The sequence below is a fragment of the Neomonachus schauinslandi genome, chromosome 11 (assembly GCF_002201575.2).
Source record: "Neomonachus schauinslandi chromosome 11, ASM220157v2, whole genome shotgun sequence".
Lineage (NCBI taxonomy): Eukaryota > Metazoa > Chordata > Mammalia > Carnivora > Phocidae > Neomonachus > Neomonachus schauinslandi.
The window spans coordinates 13,940,782-13,962,703 of record NC_058413.1 but is presented as its reverse complement, the minus strand read 5'-3'; the positions used below and the strand labels follow the sequence as shown (position 1 = coordinate 13,962,703).

The 21,922-nt window shown below is 37.1% G+C and overlaps 2 protein-coding genes across 2 annotated transcripts; both read right to left on the bottom strand.

Annotated features, from left to right (window-relative positions):
• Window positions 1–6,757: 6,757 nt before the first annotated feature.
• LOC110575788 (olfactory receptor 4C11) lies at window positions 6,758–7,690 on the bottom strand. The gene has a single exon (XM_021684823.1). The coding sequence runs from the start codon at window positions 7,688–7,690 to the stop codon at window positions 6,758–6,760; it is 933 nt and encodes a 310-aa protein (XP_021540498.1).
• Window positions 7,691–20,677: 12,987 nt separating this feature from the next.
• On the bottom strand, window positions 20,678–21,601 carry LOC110575789 (olfactory receptor 4C46-like). Its single transcript, XM_021684824.1, is given in 3 exon segments — window positions 20,678–20,888; window positions 20,890–21,292; window positions 21,295–21,601. Coding segments are annotated over 3 exon segments (921 nt in total).
• Between the last annotated feature and the right edge of the window lie 321 nt (window positions 21,602–21,922).

Here is a 21,922-nt window from a genome sequence, read left to right as displayed (position 1 = left end):
GCTCACCACAAGTGTAGCTCCCATCTGTCCCCATGCACTGTTATTATAATACTGTAGACTATATTCACTATGCTATGCCTTTTATTCTCATGACATATTCATTCCATAACTGAGGCCTGTATCTTTCACTTCCCTTCACCGTCCCTCTGGTAACCATCGGTTTGTTCTCTATATTTATGGGTCTGCAGGAATCTGGGTTTTAAGGTGAGGAGTAGTAATTAGCCATAGTTGATGATGATTTCAGCAATAGTTTTCCTCTTCCCAAAAGACCCTGACATGTGTACTGCCTGCAAATTAGGGAACTTAGAAGGAAAGGAAAATAATGAAGTATATTGAAAAGGAGGTAAGAAAGACAATAGCACATTAAGTCAGGATTTTGTTTTGATGTTGATCTGGTAGCAGTTATGTCCTGGTGGGATTCTCCAATTCAGAAAGGTGAAGGTGAACAGCAATGTCTATAGCTGCATGGGCTGGTGCCTAATTCTGGTGTTTATTTTTAACAAGCCTGTTATTGATGTATATATAGGCCACATTCTCTGGTCATGAATTAAATTTGCTTAATGTAACAAATTTGCTGTTTGTTTTTTCCCCTAAGAAGACAGGCCTTTCAGAAGTCCGTTTGAACTTGGCTCTTATCTTTTGTTAACATTCTTCTTATAATTTATCAACAAAGGAGGGGTGGAGAGTAACCTACCCCAAAATAATAAATATGTCTTTCTTTTCCTGTGGTTATCCATGGATGAAATAGTGAAGAGGGAGGTTGGCTGCATGCTTAGGTATTTAGAATTTGTCCTTTATGCTCTGAAAAACAAACTGAGGGTTCTAGAGGGGAGGGGGGTGGGAAGATGGGTTAGCCTGGTGATGGGTATTGAGGAGGGCACATTCTGCATGGAGCACTGGGTGTTATGCACAAACAATGAATCATGGAACACTACATCTAAAACTAATGATGTAATGTATGGGGATTAACATAAGAATTAAAAAAAAAAAGAGCACATAGAATTTGTCCTTTATGTATATAACCAAGCTTAGGTGCTGTCCCTCATGCCCGTTCTCTCTTGCTCGGGCTTTTATACTGCTCCTTTCAAGGTACCTTACACTAAACATATTGGACGTTTTATTAACTCAAGAGTAAGCCTCAATCCCCACGTCTATAGTTTGACCATGCTGTTCCTGGATCAGTCAGCTCAACAATGTTGTGTAACAAGCCACTGTAGCATTTGTAGCTTATACAATAAGCATTTCATTTTTGCTCATGTGTCTTTGCAAAAGGTGGGGTTCAGCTGATCTAGGGCAGGTTCAGGTATACTTCAGGCAGCTCTCTTTTTCCTCAGGCATAAAACAGAAATGTTATCTCAGTCTTTCCTGAAATGGAAAGTTTATCTTCTGGACAGGTGATGTTTGGCATTACCATTGACTATTATGAAAGTTCAGCATTGTCTGTCTCTCTTCATACTGTGGTACACTTTGCTGGTGGATTTTTTAATACTAAAATGTAAAATAAAGACTTTTGAAAATTTGAATAAAGTGATGAAGTTGCATTACACCTCAAAACAAAAATGGTTTCTATGAAAGATTTGGATATATTGAAACACTGACAAAATGAGGCATTCCCACTGAGTTATTATAAACATGGTGAAATTCTAGAGACTGATATGTGACAAATGTTTTTCTCCTAGATATGTTTAAATGAAAGAGGGGTAACATATGGAGGAACTTGAAAACTATTTTTACATATTAAACTGAGCAGTGCAAGAAAACATGTTTAAAAATGTTTTTGCTCCTCCCAGGGACAGAAGTATAACCACTGATTGGAAGACAGAGGGAGACACATTTTTTTATTGTTTTCCACTGTGAAATAAACTAATTTATCCATCTGGAAAGTGAGAAGGGTTGTCATTAATTTTCATCAATGAAGGCTCTAGTCAAATTCCTATCTTGTAACATCTTGCAACAGCAACGTTGAAAACTACAAAAACTATAAAACTACAGTGGTTGGCAGCCAATGCTGAGATCATATGTCTATGAAATAAAATGGTATAAACCAGACTCACCCCTACTGAAACTGGGGAGAGTCTAGGTTCTAATGAAAGAAATGATCTCTTTCCAGGAACCAAGAGTAGACTCTCTTGAGCTCCTCTGATTGGGACTGGCACTGAGGACCTTTTGTGAACAGGAATAAGTGTAAAAAGTCATTGGTAGAAACTTGAATACTATTTCACATGTCCTGCTTCTTGGTCTTTGAGGATAATAAATCTGTCAGCTTTTACCTTCTTAGGGACGTCAGAACTTCAGAACTAACATCTCTTGGTAGTCAAGATTTAAGTGCAAAGACATACAGGAAAGAGTATTGTGGAGGAAACTTACAAATAGATAATAATATTTATTTATTCCTGTTCATTCTTCTGGGTGTAGATTGGGCTCTACCACACCACGGCTGTTTCAGGGCAGTGGTTGTTTCACAAAAACAAAAGCCTTAAGGCCTCTCAAGCCAACCTTTAGGGATTATACAAGATCACTTTTAGCACCTTCTGTTCATGTTGTTAAAGGTTCCAAGTAAGATGTGTCACAAGTTTAGCTCAGATAAAATCATGGAGAGATAGACCCCACTTTTTTTTTTTTTTACTGAGATAATTAGCATATAACATTATTAGTGGTTTCAGGTGTACAACCTTATGATTTGAATTTGCATATATTTCAAATTGATCACCCAATAAATCTAGTTAGCATCCACCACCACACATAGTTATAACTTCTCCTTGTGATGAAAACTTTCACGAGCTACTATTTGTAATTTTCAAATAAGTTTTATAGTGTTATTAATATGGACATTAGGTTGTATTTTAATCATAATAGAGATCCAAAGTCACTGTTATGCACTAATTTTTAATACATATAGTTATTTCATGGCCTTTTATTCTGTACAAATAATCAAATAATCTCAAAATTTAACATTTATCTGTTTTTAACAGCTTTATTGAGATATAATCCACATACTAAACAATTCACTTATTTAAAGTATATGATGTAATGGTTTTTAGTATAGAAAACTGTGAAACAATCAAGACTGTCTAATTTTAAGCATTTTGCCACCTTAAAAAGAAATTCCTTACCCACTCGCAGTTACTTATTCCTCTCCATCATCATCACTAGACATCCTAGGCAAATACTAATCTACTTTCTTTTTTTCTTTTTTGAGAGAGAGAGTGAGAGTGTGCAAGTGAGCCAGGGGAGGAGGGGTGGAATGGGGGTGTGTGGGATGGAGGTTGGGGAGGGGCAGACAGGGAGAGGTAATCCCAAGCAGACTCTATGCTGAGCACAGAGCCTGACATGGGGCTCAATCCCATGACCCTGAAATAATGACCATATCAGAAATCAAGAGTTGTATTCTTAACCAACTGACCCATTCAGGCACCCCATAATCTACTTCCTTTCACTGTAGAATATCTTTTCTAGACATTTCATACAAAAGGAATTATGCAGTATGTTATCTTTTCTAAATTGTTGCTTTCATTTAGCATAATGTTCTTACATAATTTTCATCCATGTTGTGGCAAGTATCAGTATTTCTTTCCTTTATGTTGATAAATAAAATTCCATTTTATGAATATATAAGTTACCCATTCATCAGTTGATTGACATGTAGATGTTCCCCCATTTTAGCTATTATGAATAATGATGCTATGAACATTGGTGTAAAAAGTTTCTGTGATAATATATACTTAAATTCCCTTGGGTAGAGACTAAGATTAGAATTGCTAGGTCATTGATATTATATGATCAACCTTTTGAGGAGCTGCCACATTGTTTTTCAAAGTCATTTTACCAGGGAAGCCTGGGTAACTCGGTAGGTTGAGCATCTGCCTTCAGCTCAGGTCCTGATCCCAGGGTCCTGGGAATCAGTCCTGCATCAAGCTACTTGCTAGGTGGGGAGCCTGCTTCTCCCTCTGCCTGCCCCTTCACCTACATGTGCTCTCGCTCTCTGACAAACAAATAAAATCTAAAAAAAAAAATCGTTGCACCATGCTACATTACCACAAGCAATTTATGAGAACTCCTATTTCTCCACCTCCTCACTAAAACTTGTTATTGCCTGTCTTTTTTGATTCTAGACATTCTAGTGGGTGGTAACTACATAGAGAAGACAGATTTGTTAATTAGTTATATTGTGGTGAAATTTTCACGTTATATGTATGTCAAAAAATCAATTTATACAATTGCAATATATATATAATTTTTGTATGTCAACATGTCAATTTTGGGACACTAGTGCCCTCACTAGCTTCATAATATCCCCAAAAGCAAAAAGTTGTGAGAACACGGAAAACATGATATTTTAATGAATTTAGTTGAAAATAGTCTTTGACAGGAGGAAACTATTGGTATGAAATGGTTTTCCAGGTAAATAATGGGGAACAGCATTGAAAATGAAATGGAATCTTGTCATAGTTACTAAGGATGTGGTACACTTGAATACACTGAAATAATTTATTTTTTTTTAAAGTTTCTGTTTAAATTCCCATTAGTTAACATACAGTGTAATAGGAGTTCCAGGTGTAAGGTTTAGTGATTCAACACTTACATACCACAGCCAGTGCTCATCACAAGTGTACTCTTATATCGCCATCCCCTAATTAACCTGTCCTCCTACCCACCTCCCCTGGTAACCATTAGTTTGTTCTCTATATTTAAGAGTCTGTTTGTTGGTTTGCCCCCTCTCTCATTTTGTCTCTATACTCATTTGTTTTGTTTCTTAAATTCCACATGAGTGAAATCATATGGTAGTTCTCTTTCTCTGACTTACTAATTTTGGTTAGAATAATACTCTCTAGCTCCATCCTTGTTATTGAAAATAACAAGATCTCATTCCTTTTGAGGGCTGAGTAATAGTCCATTTTAGATGGATAGATAGATGATAGATAAATAGATATATCCCCCACATCTTTATCCATTCATCATTCGATGGGCACTTGGGCTATTTCCACAGTTTGGCTATTGTAGGTAATGCTGATATAAACATTAGGGGGGCATGTATTCCTTTGAATAAGTATTTTTGTACTCTCTGAAATCAATGAATTTCAAAATTACATGATATAACCCCTGGCATACACATATTGAAGGCATGGCTGCAAATCTGTGCTCACTATCAGCATCAAAATTCTACTGGCAATTCTAACTTGTGAATAGGTACTCCCCTTTTATTAGAAAAGTACAAACAGAGAAAGAAAGCGGCTTCCTGCTGTAAAAGTATGTTCTCTCCAACTCCATTACTAGACACAAGTATCCTGAGTATTTCTGAATGCCTCTGATAGTTTCTCTTATTCCATTGATACAACCCAACTGTAAATGAAATAATATACATTTTTTCCTTCAAACTAGGTCCTAACCTTCTGTACTTCAATCTCAGAAAATATGTTGAATCTGCGTTGTATTTATTTATTTAAAATTTTATTTATTTTTTGTTAGAGAGAGAGAGCACAAGCAGGGGAAGTGGCAGGCAGAGCAGGCAGAGGGAGAAATAGGCCCCCAGCTGAGCAAGGAGCCTGATGCAGGATTCGATCCCAGAACCCTGGGATCATGAGTGGAGCCAAAGTCTGACGCTTAACCAGACTGAGCCACCCAGGCATCCTTACGGTGCATTTAAATTCTTATTCAGTCTTGACACCATACATATTTTACTTCTTTCCCTCTTACAGTTGTAGAAGTCTCTTGCTGTAGCCCCTATATCCCAATCACACAAATTAGTTGAATATCATGAGTACTTTGTAATACTACATTTAAAAAATCCCATATGTGCTATGGTGAGCGCTGTGAATTGTGTAAGACTGATGAATCATAGACCTGTACCTCTGAAACAAATAATACATTATATGTGAAAAAAAAAAAAGATAGCAGGAAGGGAAGAATGAAGGGGAGAAATCGGAGGGGGAGATGAACCATGAGAGACGATGGACTCTGACAAGCAAACTGAGGGTTTTAGAGGGGAGGGGTGTGGGGGAATGGGTTAGCCCAGTGATGGGTATTAAGGAGGGCATGTATTGCATGGAGCACTGGGTGTTATACGCAAACAATGAATCATGGAACACTACATCAAAAACTAATGATGTAATGTATGGTGACTAACATAACAAAATAAAATTAATTAAAACAATAAATTAATTAATTAAAAAAAAAGATGTGCCTTATGGCCCAGAAAGAAAAATCCCATACATAATGCCACAGTTATATTAATAGTCAAAGGGAACATAAAAATTATTTAAGAAAAAAATTACATATTTTATATATGCAACCTTTTGGCCTTTAGTTCACTAGTATGGAACGTTTTTCAAGATTAATGATAAAATGAAAAGAATTTCTTGACACACAAATTTAGTTCCTTTGCTCTGAATGTGTTCAAGAGGAAACAGGATACCTTATTTAAAATGTACTATAGAGAATTACAAGTCATAGGGAACAGGCTAATCTTTATTTATGGGTGCTCACTTTTTGAACAGTTGTGATTGTATAAATACCTTTCTCCTTATCAAACCAGAGTGTAGACTGAGATGTAAGTAGTATTTCATAATCAGCAATGTCAGAATTGAGCTCTCAGGAAAAGTAAGAACCAGGCTGGCATTATGAGGGAAGCTATTAGTTTAAGGACAGAAGTACAGAAAAAAATGAGGAAATCAGGTGTTAGAGTGTCTTGTACAAGTCAGGATATACACTATCATATTTGATATCTGTACAGATTAAGGAATCAGCCAAAGCCCTCCATTCATCTTTTGCTTTCTGTGGTAATTTTTATATGCCATAGCTTTCTCATGGCATTTTTCACTTCTGCATTTCTCAGTGTGTAGAGGAGTGGGTTGAGAAAAGGGGTCCCAATAGTATAAAATACAGCCACCATCTTGTCCATGGGGAAAGTGGTTGGGGGGCGTGTATATATGAATATACATGGAACAAAGAATAAAACTATTACAATGATGTGAGAAGTACAAGTAGAGAGAGCTTTTTTCCTCCCTTCTGCACTGTGGTTTCGCAGGGAATGCAAGATGACAATGTATGAGATCATCAGAATCACAAAACTGCTTGAGCAAATGACCCCGCTGTTAGACACCAACAGTAGGTTGATCATGTATGTGTCCATGCAAGCAAGTTCCAGCAAGGGCTGCAAATCACAGCAGTAATGATCAATCAAATTTGGTCCACAGAAGGGCAACCTCAAAGCCAGGATAATCTGGGCTATAGAATGGATAAAAGACCCTATCCATGCAAGAACAATCAGGATTGTGCAGACCTGCTGCCTCATGATGGTTGGGTAACGTAGGGGCTTACAGATGGCCACATAGCGATCAGCAGCCATGAGGATGAGGACATAGATCTCCATGCAGCCTAAGAAATGTAGTGCAAAGACTTGAGTCATGCACTCATTATAAGTTATGATTCTTTTTGCAGAGAGTGAGTCCACAATTAGTCTGGGGGCTGTGGATGTTGAAAAGCAGGAATCAGCAAGAGACCAATAAAATAGGAAAAAGTACATGGGGCTCCCAAGTGTCCGGCTGAACTTGATGGTCACTATAATCAGTAAATTCCCTATCATGGTTCCCATATATAAAATGAAGAAGATTACAAATATCATTTTCTTTTTCATAGGATCTTGTGTCAATCCTAATAGGATGAACTCAGTTATGCTGTTATTTTGCTGCATTATTTCAGGCAAAGTGGAGAAAGCGCAGGTTAGAAATAATTAATCTGCAAAGAAAGAAATATTATGAAATGAATACTCCATTTTGAGATCATATCCATATGCTTGATCATGGATATGTCACTTACCTGTGTGTAATCCCTTACCTTTCATGTTTTTTTCTTCTGAATAAAGTGGAAATCATAATATTTATTCATAATCTATTCACCTGATTGCTTATGGAAACAATCAAATATATCAATAATTAGAGTACCTGATTCTTCAGGCATAAAAAAACATTCATTTAGGGGATTTGGATTGGGAGGGTATCTTTCTGAGCTGAATGTCTTTCTTTAGTTTATGGCAAGATCCTTTTAGGGTAGAATGTTGCCAAATGGAGAAAACTCATGCATGATTTACATAATGCCCTTTCACACCACTTGAAACTGGTAGTTCAGTTATAAAGTATCTTCTCGTAAATATTCTGAACATTCAAGGAATGATGTAGAAACTTTTGATAGTGTTCCCCTTAATGTAACCTGAGAGAGAGAGTGAGAGAGAGAGAGAAGGGAGAAACAATATTTTAGCAGTGAGCTTTCCTCAATTAATCCAGTCCATCCTGAAATTTATTTTAATCTGTTAGTTTGACTGTTTATTTCCTGTTACTTTAACTCTCAATAATTTCTAGTTGTTTGTAGTTTTAAATTCAGCTTCTATCATAAAGCTTTGTACTTTTGAAATTGTACGATGTCCAAAATTAAATCTTTGCCTTTTTTTATTATGTTATGCTAGTCACAATACAATACATCATTAGTTTTTGAGGTAGTGTTCTATGATACATTGTTTGCATATAACACCCAGTGCTCCATGCAATATGTGCCCTCCTTAATACCCACTCTTTGCCTCTTTCAGTATTTTAATGGGTCTTTCAGCATATTTTCTTAAGAAACAAGGAGAGACTCAGACTAAATAAATATAAATAGAGAACATCTGGCACAAAGCAAAATATTTTTTTCAAATTTCATGTTATTTTAAGCACCAGGGATTTAGAAAATGAGCTAAGGAAGTTCCAAGTCATAGCTGAAACTTTTCAATAGAATTCTTGGAATCTGTATTCTTGAGTGTCCCATATTCTGACTTCAGTAAGAGAAGACAGAAAGAGGAAGGGAACTAATATTTATTTATATATGCCTAACAGTGGAATAACATTCTCTGTCCTCATCACATATATTTTCCAAATAGTAGCACAATTAAAAGCATAAGTGACAAGTCATTTAAGTATATTTACCTCATGTATTCCAGACAAAAGCAAAAGTTTCTCAAATATAATTAGATTTCAAGGATCAATCTTTAAAAACTTAATGCTTAGGGTACCTGGGTGGCTCAGTCACTTATGCGTCCGACTCTGGATTCCACTCAGGTCATGATCTCAGGGTTATGGGATCGAGCCCCATGCCAGGCTCTGTGTCTGGTGTGGAGCCTGCTTAAGATTCTCTCTCTCCCTCTCCCACTGCCCCTTCTCCTGCTCACACACACACTCTCCCTCTCTCTAAATAAGTAAAATCTTTAAAAAAAAAAAGTGCAAATGAAAATGGGTCAAATAATTGATTTCAAAAGAAACTCTTCTTATTAAAAATGTGAATAGATAATCAATTTCATTCATATCTAAATACATTCAAATTTAAATTCCAATTATATATCTTTTCACTTATCAGATTAATAAATTAAATAAAGACCTTTTTGAAAAATGTGTTTTTTTTTAAAGATTTTATTTATTTATTTGATAGAGAACACAAGCAGGGGGAACAGCTGGCAGAGGGAGAGGGAGAAGCAGACTCCCCGCTGAGCAGGGAGCCCGATGCAGGGCTCGATCCCAGGGCCCTGAGATCATGACCTGAGCCAAAGGCAGACGCTTAATGACTGAGCCACCCAGGTGCCCCATTGATAAATATATCTTAACAAACACTACTGAAAATAATGTGGGAAACAATTGATCCCACACAATTTTGGTAGGAGTTTAAGGGGGTGCAATTTCTTGGGGAGTGATTTTCAGCATTGATGATACTTCAATGGCACATAGACTATGAGTCCATTTGCTGCAAGTAATCCACTCACAGGCACAAGGACAATCACAGCAGTCCTTTCCAAGTTGGCCAAAGGTAAGAAACAACTTCAATGCCCATCAGAAGGAAGCTAAATGAGTCAGGGATGGTATTTTATGCAATAATAAAAAAACTAATGATGTAATGTATGGTGATTCACACACAAAAAAAGGAAGTGGATATATATGCAATGGTTTCTAAAATATTTTGAAAAGTGATAGAGTTCAGAACGCTATGCAGAGGATGGTAATATTTTCATTATCAGCAGAATAATATATATCACACACACACACACACACATGGACTCTTACCAATTAATTGTATTTAAGATAGTACCAAAATTACATAATATTTGTGGCCTCAGGGTGGGGAAATTGCTTTCTTGGAATCAAAGTCAGGAGGATGACCTGTGTCTTAAAGTATTTCCTTTGGTAGTTGAAAATATGTCATAATCATGTTTCATTAAAAATAAAAGCTCAAAAACCTTCTCTTAGTAGATGGTTTGTTAACCACATTGGCATATTACTGGTTCATAACAACTGTCTTCTGGCATGGGCTGCTGGGACAGCAAGATTCCCAGGACCAGATGAGATTTAAATGTCTGTTTAAGAGGGTGAGTCAGCTAGAGACAGTTCTGGACTCAAGGCTCTTTACCACATCATGCCCCATGCCCCAACACTGCCATTCACTACAGGTTCCCCTGCACTCTTAGAGAAGTTCGCCAAATATGTTCTTTGTCCAACTCTTCAGCAAATAGGAATGAAAACTTTTTTGTTGTTTCTAACAGTTAAGTACAATAAAAAGACATCTATTTATCTATGTATTAATTGATCAATCTGTCAATCTATCATCCATCTACCTGATAGAGATATAGACATACTTGTATATTTCACATAATAATAGATATGAGTGGCATACATTGGAATGAAGCACCATAAAGAGGGTAATTTTTATCTGTTCACGGCTGAATTTAACATCTAGAAAAAAGTACATATTTAATAATAAGTATTCATAATGTGAATGAAAGAATTAAGAGAATTTCCTATTGATACAATCCAATAGTGTTCAGTCCTATTCAATATGCAGTTACCACTGAAAAGGGAAGCTTACTCCATCCAAAGTAAAATCATCAACTCCATGGAGCATTGCCTGGAATGCTCAGATATTATTTCTCTTTGCTTAGATCTCCACCCGGAGCTGCTATGCGTTTGTTTTTCTGTCTTCTCAGTTTCGATTGTAAAGCTCTTTTAGAAAATTCCCTAAATTTTCTATCCTTCCATAGATGCCTTTTACATGTTAGATGCACACTATGGAATTGATCAGATGAATTTTCTCAGAGTATTAAAAACAACTAAGTTAATCCCCAAGAGAAATCTTACCAGTTTTGATAAGAGCTTTTGCAAAGGTTAGGATGTTCATTCATACTCTTTTCTTCTCAAGGTAATTTGGCTGTACTTTACTCAAATGAGAATTAAGAAAAAAAGTGTTTCTAAAATTCTATCTGATCTCTTTTGATGTCACTGAGGCTCAGGTTCTTACACGCATGCCAGAAGATAAAGTTTGTCCTGGATTCATCCCACACTTTCTGAAATGTACCCTCACATGTAATTTTGACTGGGAAATGCTTCTCTTTTGCCTTTCCTGCAGGAATATTTAACATGAATGATGCAAAATATAGGAGTCTGGGGAAGGTCATTCCCTAAAGTCTTCCTTCCCTTTTAATTAAGAAGTATTAGCTAGATATGAGAAAGAACTTAATTTTCAATATGTATTATTAGATTATGGGAAAAAAGTGATCAATTCTTGCAAGGGGTTTATGTGGGCCATAAATGACATATTTTGACTAAAATAAAAAAAAAAACAGTGATTATCTAGTTATCTAGTGGCCAGGGCATGGTTCCTGATACCATTATCAAAGAAAATGAATTAAGATTTCTTAAAGAAATAACGGATTCTAGGTCTGCGGCAGGGAATGTAGGAGATGAACTGGAACATCTTGTAATTCTAGAAGGGAAAGAAGTGCTAATACACACACACACAACACACACACACACACACACAAGTACATTCACACTGATGAGAATATGCCAAAGGGAAACAAGAGCCAATGGGAAGAGCCTCCAGTGCCAAAATTTGGAAAAGATTTGAGCAACAAAATAAATGACACTGAGTTGAAATATAACTCATAGTGTAAAAAATCCACAAGTTCATAATGATATAAATCACTTAAATAAATAACTAATAAATAGGGGATAATAGATAAAGCTCCCATAAAAAGGAATTCATAATGATTTTGTAGGTACTCTGCTCTCAAAGGTTATAGGATAACAATCAATCTCTTATTTGTAGGCTGCACACAAGTGAGTTCCTTTTAAAAAACACATTGTGGAGTGGGGCAGGGGGGAGTAAAATTTAAAGAGAAATATGGAAGACACTACCTCAAACATGTGATCAAGGTTAACATCAATGGTGATGAGTCACATTGAAAATATGTACCCACTGGCAGGATGTGATGCAAATGGCACTTTGCCTCTGTGACCTTTCTCCCAATAACCCATAGCCCCAGTCTAATCTTGAGTAAAATATCAGACAAACCCCAAATGAAGGTTTTTATATAAAATGTTTGTCTAGTTCTGCTCAAAACTGTCAAGTTCATCAGAAACAAGAAAAGTTCAGGGGTGCCTGCTTTGTTCAGTTGATTAAGCCTCCGACTCTTGTTCTGGCTCAAGTCATGATCTCAGGGTCCTGGGATTGAGCCCTTCATGGGGCTCCACACTAAGCAGGGAGTCTATTTCTCTGCCTCTCTCTCCCTCTGTCCTCCTCCTGTTTGAGCTCTCTCTCTCTCAAATAAATAAATAAATTAAAAAAACAGCAACAACAAGAAAATTTAAGAGTGTACTTACCATGATGGGCACTGAGTAAACTATAGAATTCTTTTAAAATTTTTTTAGATTTTATTTATTTATTTATTTATTTATTTATTTATTTATTTATTTATTTATTTATTTATTATCAGAGAGAGACAGAGGGAGAGAAAGAGCACAAGCAGGGGGAGCATAGGCATAGGGAGAAGCAGGCTCCCCTCTAACTAGAGAGCTCCATGCAGGGCTCATCCCAGGACCCTGGGATCATGACATGAACTGAAGGCACATGCTTAACCTACTGAGCCAACCAGGTGTCCTTAGAATTTTTGAATCATTATTTTATCCACTTGAAACTGATCTAATGCTGTATGTTAATCACACTTGAAATAAATAAATAAAAGAACATTCAGAGAAACTGTCACTGTCTGGAGTTACTGAAGAACACACAACAACTGAATCTAATGTGGTATGCTGGATGATATTCTGGAGAAGAAAAACGGCATTAGTTAAAATCAAAGTAATCTGAAAAAAGTATGGATATTTGTTAAAAATAATATGTTCATGTGAAGTGAATTCATTGTGACAAATGTACCATACTATGTAAGATGGTAACAGGGGAAACTGAGTGCAGAGCATATTGGAACTCTATATCATTTCCACAGTTTCCCTATAAATATAAACCTTTATAAAATATAAAGTTTATTAAAAAGAAACAGCTTATTTCATTTAATATGTCATCAAAGTTTATCTGTCTTGTAGCATGGGTCAGAAATATATTCTTTTTCAACGCTGAATAATATTCCACTGTAGGTATACCACAAAATCTGCAGTCTATGTCCCATTTTGAGTCTAAAGACCAGAAACTGCTATAAACTGATAAGAGCTGATGTCCCTGTTTAGGTCCATAGGCAGGAGGCTAGTGTAGAATCAGGGAAGAGTTGATGTGTCAGTGAGCAAGCCATCAGACAGGAAAAGCTAATGTTTGAAGGCACTCAGGCAGGAGATTTCCCTCTTACTCAGGGGAGGTTAGCCTTTTGTAATTTGCAGGCCTTCCTTTGGTTGGATGAGGACCCTACTTTAGTGAAAGCAATCTTCTTTATTCAGTCTATCAATTCAAAAATTAATATCATCCAGAAAAATCTCATAGTCACAACCCAAAACAATAGTCAAAAAAATATCTGAGCACCCTGTGGTCTAGGCAAGTTAACCCATAAAATTAGTCAGTACAAGTTCATTGCTTAACTACCTAGCACCTATATACATCTCCTTAAACCATACTTAAAGTCCAAGTAAAGAAAACACGGGGAGTCTGGGTGGCTCAGTCAGTTAAGCGTCTGCCTTTGGCTCCGGTCATAATCCCAAAGTCCTGGGATTAAGCCAAGCTTTGGGCTCTCTGCTCAGCAGGGAGCTTGCGTCTCCCTCTCCCTCTGCCTGCCTCTCTGCCTACTTGTGCTCTCTGTCCCTCTGTACAGAGGTCCCTCATTATGTGGGGAGAGCGATGTGTTTCACGACCCCATTAATGTCTGAAATTATAGAGGGTACTGAACCCTACATATACTATATTTTTTTCTATACATATATACCTGTGATAAAAGTTAATTTATAAATTAGGCACAGTAAGAAATTAATAACAATAATAATAAAATAGAAAAATTATAACAATAAACTGTAACAAAAGTTATCTGAATATATTCCCTCTCTCTCTTTCAAAATACCTGGGTGTACTGTACTCACCCTTCTTGCTGTCATGATATGAGATGGTATGATGTCAATGACATGGCACTGTGATGTACAAATAGGATACTGCTGACCTTGTGATATTATGTCAGAAGGAGGATCACCTGCTTCTGAACCTCAGGTAACTGAAACCTTGGAAAGCAAAACTGTAGATAACCTGTGACTTTTCTATTTCATAAAGGAGTGCTACTTTGTACACCCAACTTTATGGCTCTATGAATCCGAAAACACCAAGTTCATGATAAGCAGTTATGGTTTCACAGAAGCTTGATGGCCATGGTTAAGTGTTTAGTCTCTGCTAAGGCCTGGTTGCAGGCCAAGAGCCATTTCTAAAAAGAAGAGTAATTATCTGTAGAGGATGGCAGGACTTTGCTCCAAAATCCTGAGGGCCTGCACTGCAATTCATATATAGAGGACAGCCAAAGACTCCAACAGCAACCTTTTCTTTTTTTTAATTTTATTTTTTTATGTTATGTTAGTCACCATCCAATACATCATTAGTTTTTGATGTAGTGATCCACGATTCGTTGTTTTTATATAACACTCAGTGCTTCATGAATCCTTTACTTCCATTGGCACATGAAGCACAGTAGGACTTGCTGAATCCTGACACCCATGTGGAATAGAAGCTTTCACTACAGCCTGGACCTGTAGCAGAACCGTTTCTTTTTTCTGAGCTCAATGCAAACTAGCAACTTTTGAGTCACTTGATAAATAGGCCAGAGTAAAACACCCAAATGAAGAACACATTGGTTTTCCAATCCAAAGGGGCCTAATGAGTATTGTGTATCTTTTTGGTGTTGGAGGGGTTAGATGGACCAAGATACCCTTCACCTTAAAAGGGATATCTTTTGTTTTATTTATTTATTATTATTTTTACATTTTATTTATTTTATTATTATTTTTTTAATTGACATATAATGTATTATTTGTTTCAGGGGTGCAGGTCTGTGATTCATCACTCTTACACAATTCACAGCTCTCACCATACTACCTACCTTCCCCAATGTCCATCATCCAGTCACCCCATCCCTCCCACCCCCCTCCACTCCGGCAACCCTCAGTTTGTTTCCTGAGATTAAGAGTCTCTTATGGTTTGTCTCCCTCTCTGGTTTCGTCTTGTTTCATTTTTCCCTCCCTTCCCCTATGATCCTCTGTCTTGTTTTATTTAAGTTCAAGTTAGTTCACATATAGTGTATTATTAATTTTGTGGTAGAATTTAGTGATTCATCAGTCACATATAACACCCAGTGCTCATTACATCAATGTCCTCCTTAATGTCCATCCTCCAGTTACCCCATCATCCTACCTACCTCCCTTTCAGCAACCCTCAGTTTGTTTTCTATAGTTAGGTGTGTCTTATGGTTTGTCTCCCTCTCTGTCTTTATCCTATTGTATTTTTCCTTCAAAAGGGCTATCTTGATATGCTCTATGCTCTCGGCCACTGGAAAATTCACTGAGTTTCAGTCCCCTGAATTTTAATTGTATTTATTTTCCATCCTCTGACCCAGAAATGTCTTACTAATAAATCTAGAGTAGTTAAGTCTTGATCACTACATCCATTCAGCATAATGTCATCAATATGACAGACCAGTATGGATATCTTGTAGAATGAAAGATAATAGAGTTCCCTATGAAATAAAATATGACATAGTCCTGGAGAGTTGACAGAACCCTGAGGTAGGGCAGGGAAGGCATATTGCTGGTCTTGTAAGCTGAAATCAAACTGCCTCTGATGGTCCTTACTGACAGGGAGATAAGAAGCAGTTGCCAAATCAGGTGCTGCATACCAGGTATCAGAGAATCTGTTAATTTGTTCAAGCAAGGAAACCACATCTGGTACAGCAGGTATAATTTAGTGGAGTCTCCACCTGGTTAAGCTTATAAGTATCTACTGTCATTCTCCAAGATCCATCTAACTCCTGCATAGGCCAAATAAGTGAGGTAAATGTGTATGTTGTAGGAATCACCACCTCCGTATCTTTCAAGTCCTTGATGGTGGCACTAATCTCTATGATTCCTCCAGGGATGTGGTATCACTTTCGGTTTACTCTTACCTACGTAGAGGCAGTTCTAGAGGCTTCCACTTGGCTTTTCACCATAATAGCCCTCAGTCCACATGCCAGGGAACCAATGTGGGGATTCTGCCATTTGCAAAGTATGTCTATTCAAATTATGCATTCTGGAACTGGGGATGTAACCATAGGATGAGTTCAGTGACCTATTGGTCCCGATGCAAAGTAGGCCTGACCTAAAACTCCAGTGACAATCTGTCCTCTGTAAACTGATGCTCTGCCTGGTGAATCACACTGTTGTTGAGGGTTTTCTGGAATCAATTTCAGATCAATGCCAGTGTCCAGGAGTTCCTGAAAGGTCTGCTTATTTTCTTTTCTCCAACACACACTTTGACTGATAAAAGGCCACAGGCCTCTTTTGGGGAAGGCTGAGGGAAAGATTATTATAAGATTTTTTTAGCAATGTCCCAGAGTCCTTCCTCAGGAAGACCCAATCTCCCCTTTATTCAAGGAATTTTTACTCTATAAACTGGTTTGAGTCTGGGAATTGATTGTGAGGTCATGAATCTCTGCTGTTATGATTAAGTTAGACTTCTGTTTACTTAACCTACACCGTTTTTACTACCCAGATCAAGTAAAACTTGAATAGAGAGGCTTCCTCTCTATTTGACTTCTAGGAACAATGTTATAAACTAGCCAACAATCTGATTATGCTTGTATTGATTATTCTGATTGCTGTTTTGAATCTTCTGTCCTTTATGGGAAGCATGCCCACCTTGCCTTTAAGGTTGTTGAGTGCTACCAATTGGCCACTATTATCTAGGATCAAATACCTCCCGTTGCATTAGGATTTCCAGTTTACTGACACTAAAGGTCTTGTTTATAGAAAACAGTGATCACAGAGGTTTTCAAAGATGCTGGGACTAGCCTGACAAATTTATTTCTCAGGGTCATATGAAAGGTATGTCTTCTGGGTCCTCCCAGGGGGGTTAAGTAAATCTTAAATGACAAATCCATTCTAACATTCCAATCTCTCCATAGCGTTAAATCGCTCCCTTTCCATTAAACCAAGGAGGTTTTGTGTTTCTAATTAGCCTAACGTGGTCCACCTTTTCATTCATGCTTTAGCGACTGAACAGAAAAACTTAGCTTTTCCTCAGTTCCAGCTACAATATTAAATGAAGAATCTCTTCTTAGTGACCCATATCAAGAAATTTGACTTTATTGAATTTTATGTTTCTTCCATGATTATTCTATATCTAACTTTATAAATTAGAAAACTCACATAGTTATTCTGGAGTGTAGTGTGTTTCTCATGGGTCATATTTAGTACCTCACCGTTAGGGGTCTTCTGGGAATCATGTCTAGTTATAGGTCTAGGAGCAAAGAGGGTGGTGGGGGTGGGTCCTGAGGAGAATGAGCCCTTTTTGTAGGGCAACTGCCTGGGGTGGGGGCCATCACAGTTTCCTTAGGAAATGCAGAGTTAATACTTCAGGCTAAGAGGGAGAAGCCACATCAACTGCCAAAATGTCTCATCTTTTCTGTTCCCTCATCCTTCCATTAATCTAAGGAAGAATCTGGTTTTCAACAATGACTTCTTTCTTAAATCGTCATCCCATGTCAAGTTCTTCTGTTTATACTTTTAAGTATTTCTTAACCTTTTCTATGTCTCTGTGTTAGATTGAGTTCCCTAGATGTAAATTCTGAGATGAGGATTTTACTGAAAATGATTTATAAGGACAAGGGTGGAGGGAAGCTGACTACAGTACAGGAAGAAGGTTGTGGTCTCAACTGGGGCTTAGCATCAGCTCGGAATCAAGGGAACTCTGTGGTATCCATTGTAATGCAAGACTGGTTCCACCTTGAGGCAAAGGGACCAGCCTATCTTTCATTGGCTCCTGCTGGGTCCTAGGATGATGGGCATAGCCTATAATTTCATTCTGGAGGAAATATACAGAAAAGATGGGGCACTGAGCTCTGAGCTATTAGTAGCCCAGACATACAACAACTGGGACATTGGAGGATTGAAGGGAAGTGGAGCTGAACACAGCAGTGCCCACCACGTTCTGTATCCTCACTGACACCACCAGATTTCAGGCCTCCATCCTTTCACACCCAAATCATTATATTAACATCCTGCCGCCACTCTTGTTCCCTTCAGTCCGTTTCCCCCACTGATAACCCATACAGCTCTCATCTCAAAATGAGATCAAACTGCATCACTCACTGGTTCAAAAGTCCTCCCAATGTTTGTCCCATTGTATTTAGCAGTAAATCTTAACATGATTATGAGACCTTTCTTCATCTTCCCTATTCCTGTCTCTCCAGGTTCATATCCTGCTGTTTACCCTTTATAAGCTCATTGTCTAGCACACTGCCTGGCACACGGTGGTAGTTCATTAAATAATTGTTGACTGAATAGATGAATTAACAACCATAGCCACACTGATTTCTTGAGGTTTCCTGCATACTGATTTCCACCCCCTGGCCTTTGTTATGTATTCTGTCTTGTAGGAATGCTCCTACTTCACCTGATGTGAACATATTCACACTGCTGACTTGATTTCAAGTTTCAGGTTCCATGTTGCTTGTCCTTTCATCTTGGAACCTTTCTTGACCCTCATTCTTTGCTGTGTATCCCTCAAACCTGCTTCCATAGCACCCTGTGAAGCCACTACCTTACCATTTATGACAAGTTTTTGTCACTTTCTGCTCCCCTCTGTGTATCTCTCAGTGTATCCAAAGCTCTGTGAAGGCAAGACCCAGGTTCCTCTCTATTCACTTTTGAATCCCCAGCAACCATCAATGTGTCTGATATATTCTTTAGGCTCACAAAATTTCTGTTGATTAATGAGTGAAGGATGGAAGGAATAAATGGAACGTATTTAAACTGAAGTTGTTTTGGGTATAGATAGAGCCACATATTTTTAAAAATACCTTTTCAAAATGAAATGTTACCAATCAGTAAACTAATTAAGAGAGAAAAATAATATGAACAGCTCCCAATCATATGATGAAATCTTGCTGAGAGGAAGAAGAGTAGCAAAGTAAGCTATTTGGTCCTTCACAGAAAATCTGTTTCAATTTCTTTCTCATCACACATTTTAAGCAGGAGTTAAATTATTGTTTCTCAAAGAGATATAGCTAGAATTCTTAGAGTCTGAATCAGGTAAAATAGGAAGAAATTCCCTATACTGCAGTATTTTTTTTCTTTATATTTTATTGACTTATTCAACTTCCTGTATACTTTTATTTTTTATTCAATATTTATCATGCACCAGACATTGTACTACTTGTAGAAACTATTTTTCGTTATCAGGCAAGAAATTTTTGGAGTATAAGTGTATATTAAAAAATAGAAATTCCAGTCTGATATTAAAATAATCTTTCATTTGAGTCATTGCATTTTCTAATGGTTTATCAGCATTAAGAAGGGTGACATGAACAATACAAAATGATTCTGAAACCTATAAGGAAATTTGGAAACATGTTATAATATTCTTTACCTACCCCTAAAGTAGTTACATACCACAATATTATAGTGGATATATTATCAACTAAGATAAATAAAATTGAGCAGAATTGTTAATGAAATGTCTATAGATTATAGTTTTAGGTAATGAATTAATATTCATATAATATATAATTATATATAACAACATATAACTATGATATATAATGCATGTATATAATAATATAACATGTATATGTATGCTACTTATGATATGTACATAATACAATATCATATATTTTATATTATGTATAATATATGTGTTATCAGGCAAATCCCTAGTTAAATAAATGGTATCTGTTATAATCATCTTTCTATCATCATTGTCTGACACTGTACAACAGCATTTAAGAGGATGTCCTGAGAAATCAGGTAGATTCTGATTACTGACTCTTCAGTATACTTATTTTGATACTTTCCCCTTTCTGTTTCCTAACCTATATAGTGCCTCCCTCTTTCGATTGCTATAGAAATTGTTGCTCATACCAATAGATTTTTAATTATTAAATTAGGATGAAAGCTTAGTAATCCATACATATGAATGAAGCTAGTAAAATGAAGCCCCAATTTCATAGAATTGTCCAAATATGCAAGGAGTGATCCTGGGTTAGGGTTATTTTTCATTTTCTTGAACCTATTTCTATTTTTTTTCGGTGCAAAATCTTTGATTCATAGCAGTTGCTTTTTGTTTTTCATTTCATAGGTATTTCTTGTTGAGATCATCCAAAATGTCTTTTTTACCTTTGTTTGAGTTAAATCAATGTGGAGTCCAGGTGCATTCATTAGTCACCTAAAATAGCTTTCTTACTACACAATTTCCTAATGGCATTTTTCATCTGGTCATTTCTCAAGGTATAGATTAAAGGATTTAACATGGGCGTAATTGTAGTATAGAACAATTCAACGGCTTTATCGATAGATAAAGTAACTGTGGGTCTCATATACACAAATATGCAGGGCACAAAGAATAGGATGACCACTGTGATGTGGGAGACAGGTGGAGAGGGCTTTGTGCCTCGCATCCGAGCTGTGGTTCCTTAGGGAGTGCAGAATGACCACATAGAAGATGATCAAGAGGAGGAAGTTTAACACACAGATGAAACCACTGTTGGCAGCAACGAAGAGCCCTAGAGTGTGGGTATCAGTGCAGGCAAGACTGAGCAAAGGGTTCAGATCACACATAAAGTGATCTATGACATTAGGGCCACAGAAGGGTAATGGGATGATAAAGAAGATTTGTATGGTTGCATGTAGGAAGCCTCCCACCCACACCACTCCCATTATCAGGCCACACACCCGCTGATTCATGATGGTCATGTAATGCAATGGCTTGCAGATGGCCACATAGAGGTCATAGGCCATCACAGTAAGCAGAATGACATCAGCACCTCCAAAAAATGTTCTCCAAATATTTGGGTAATACAGGCATTGAATGGGATGGTCTTCTTTTCACAGAGTGAATTTAAGATCAGTGTAGGGGTGTTGGCAGAAGAATAGCAGGCATCAATGAAAGAGAGATAGGCCAAGAAAAAGTACATGGGGGACCCTGATAATGGGCTGGTAGTGATAGTGACCACGGTGAGCACATTCCCTACTACAGAGATGATGTAGATGACCAAAACCACAACAAATATGATTTTCTGCATCTTTGGATTCTCTGTGAGCCCCAGTAGAACAAACTCTGTCACATTGTTCCTATTCTCCATTATTTAATTTTATGACTAATTGCATTACCTGAAAAAGAAATCCCTGTTGATTAATGTAACCTTGACTTTATTAAGCTTCTTCATCTCATAAATAGTAAATGCCTAGATTCTACTGAGTTGTGGATTCTCATGAGGTTTTTGAGATAGAAAGTAGTAATGATTTCTTGAAGATCATCTGTGTACACTTCATTGTATGGATGACCAAGAACTTATCTTGAAGTAGTGGTATTGGCAGCTAAGTTTGAAAAGAGTGTGCAGAAATGGATGTCAAGGCTATGAATATAGAGCTAGTAATTTTTCCCTTATCCTTAGGAAATGGGG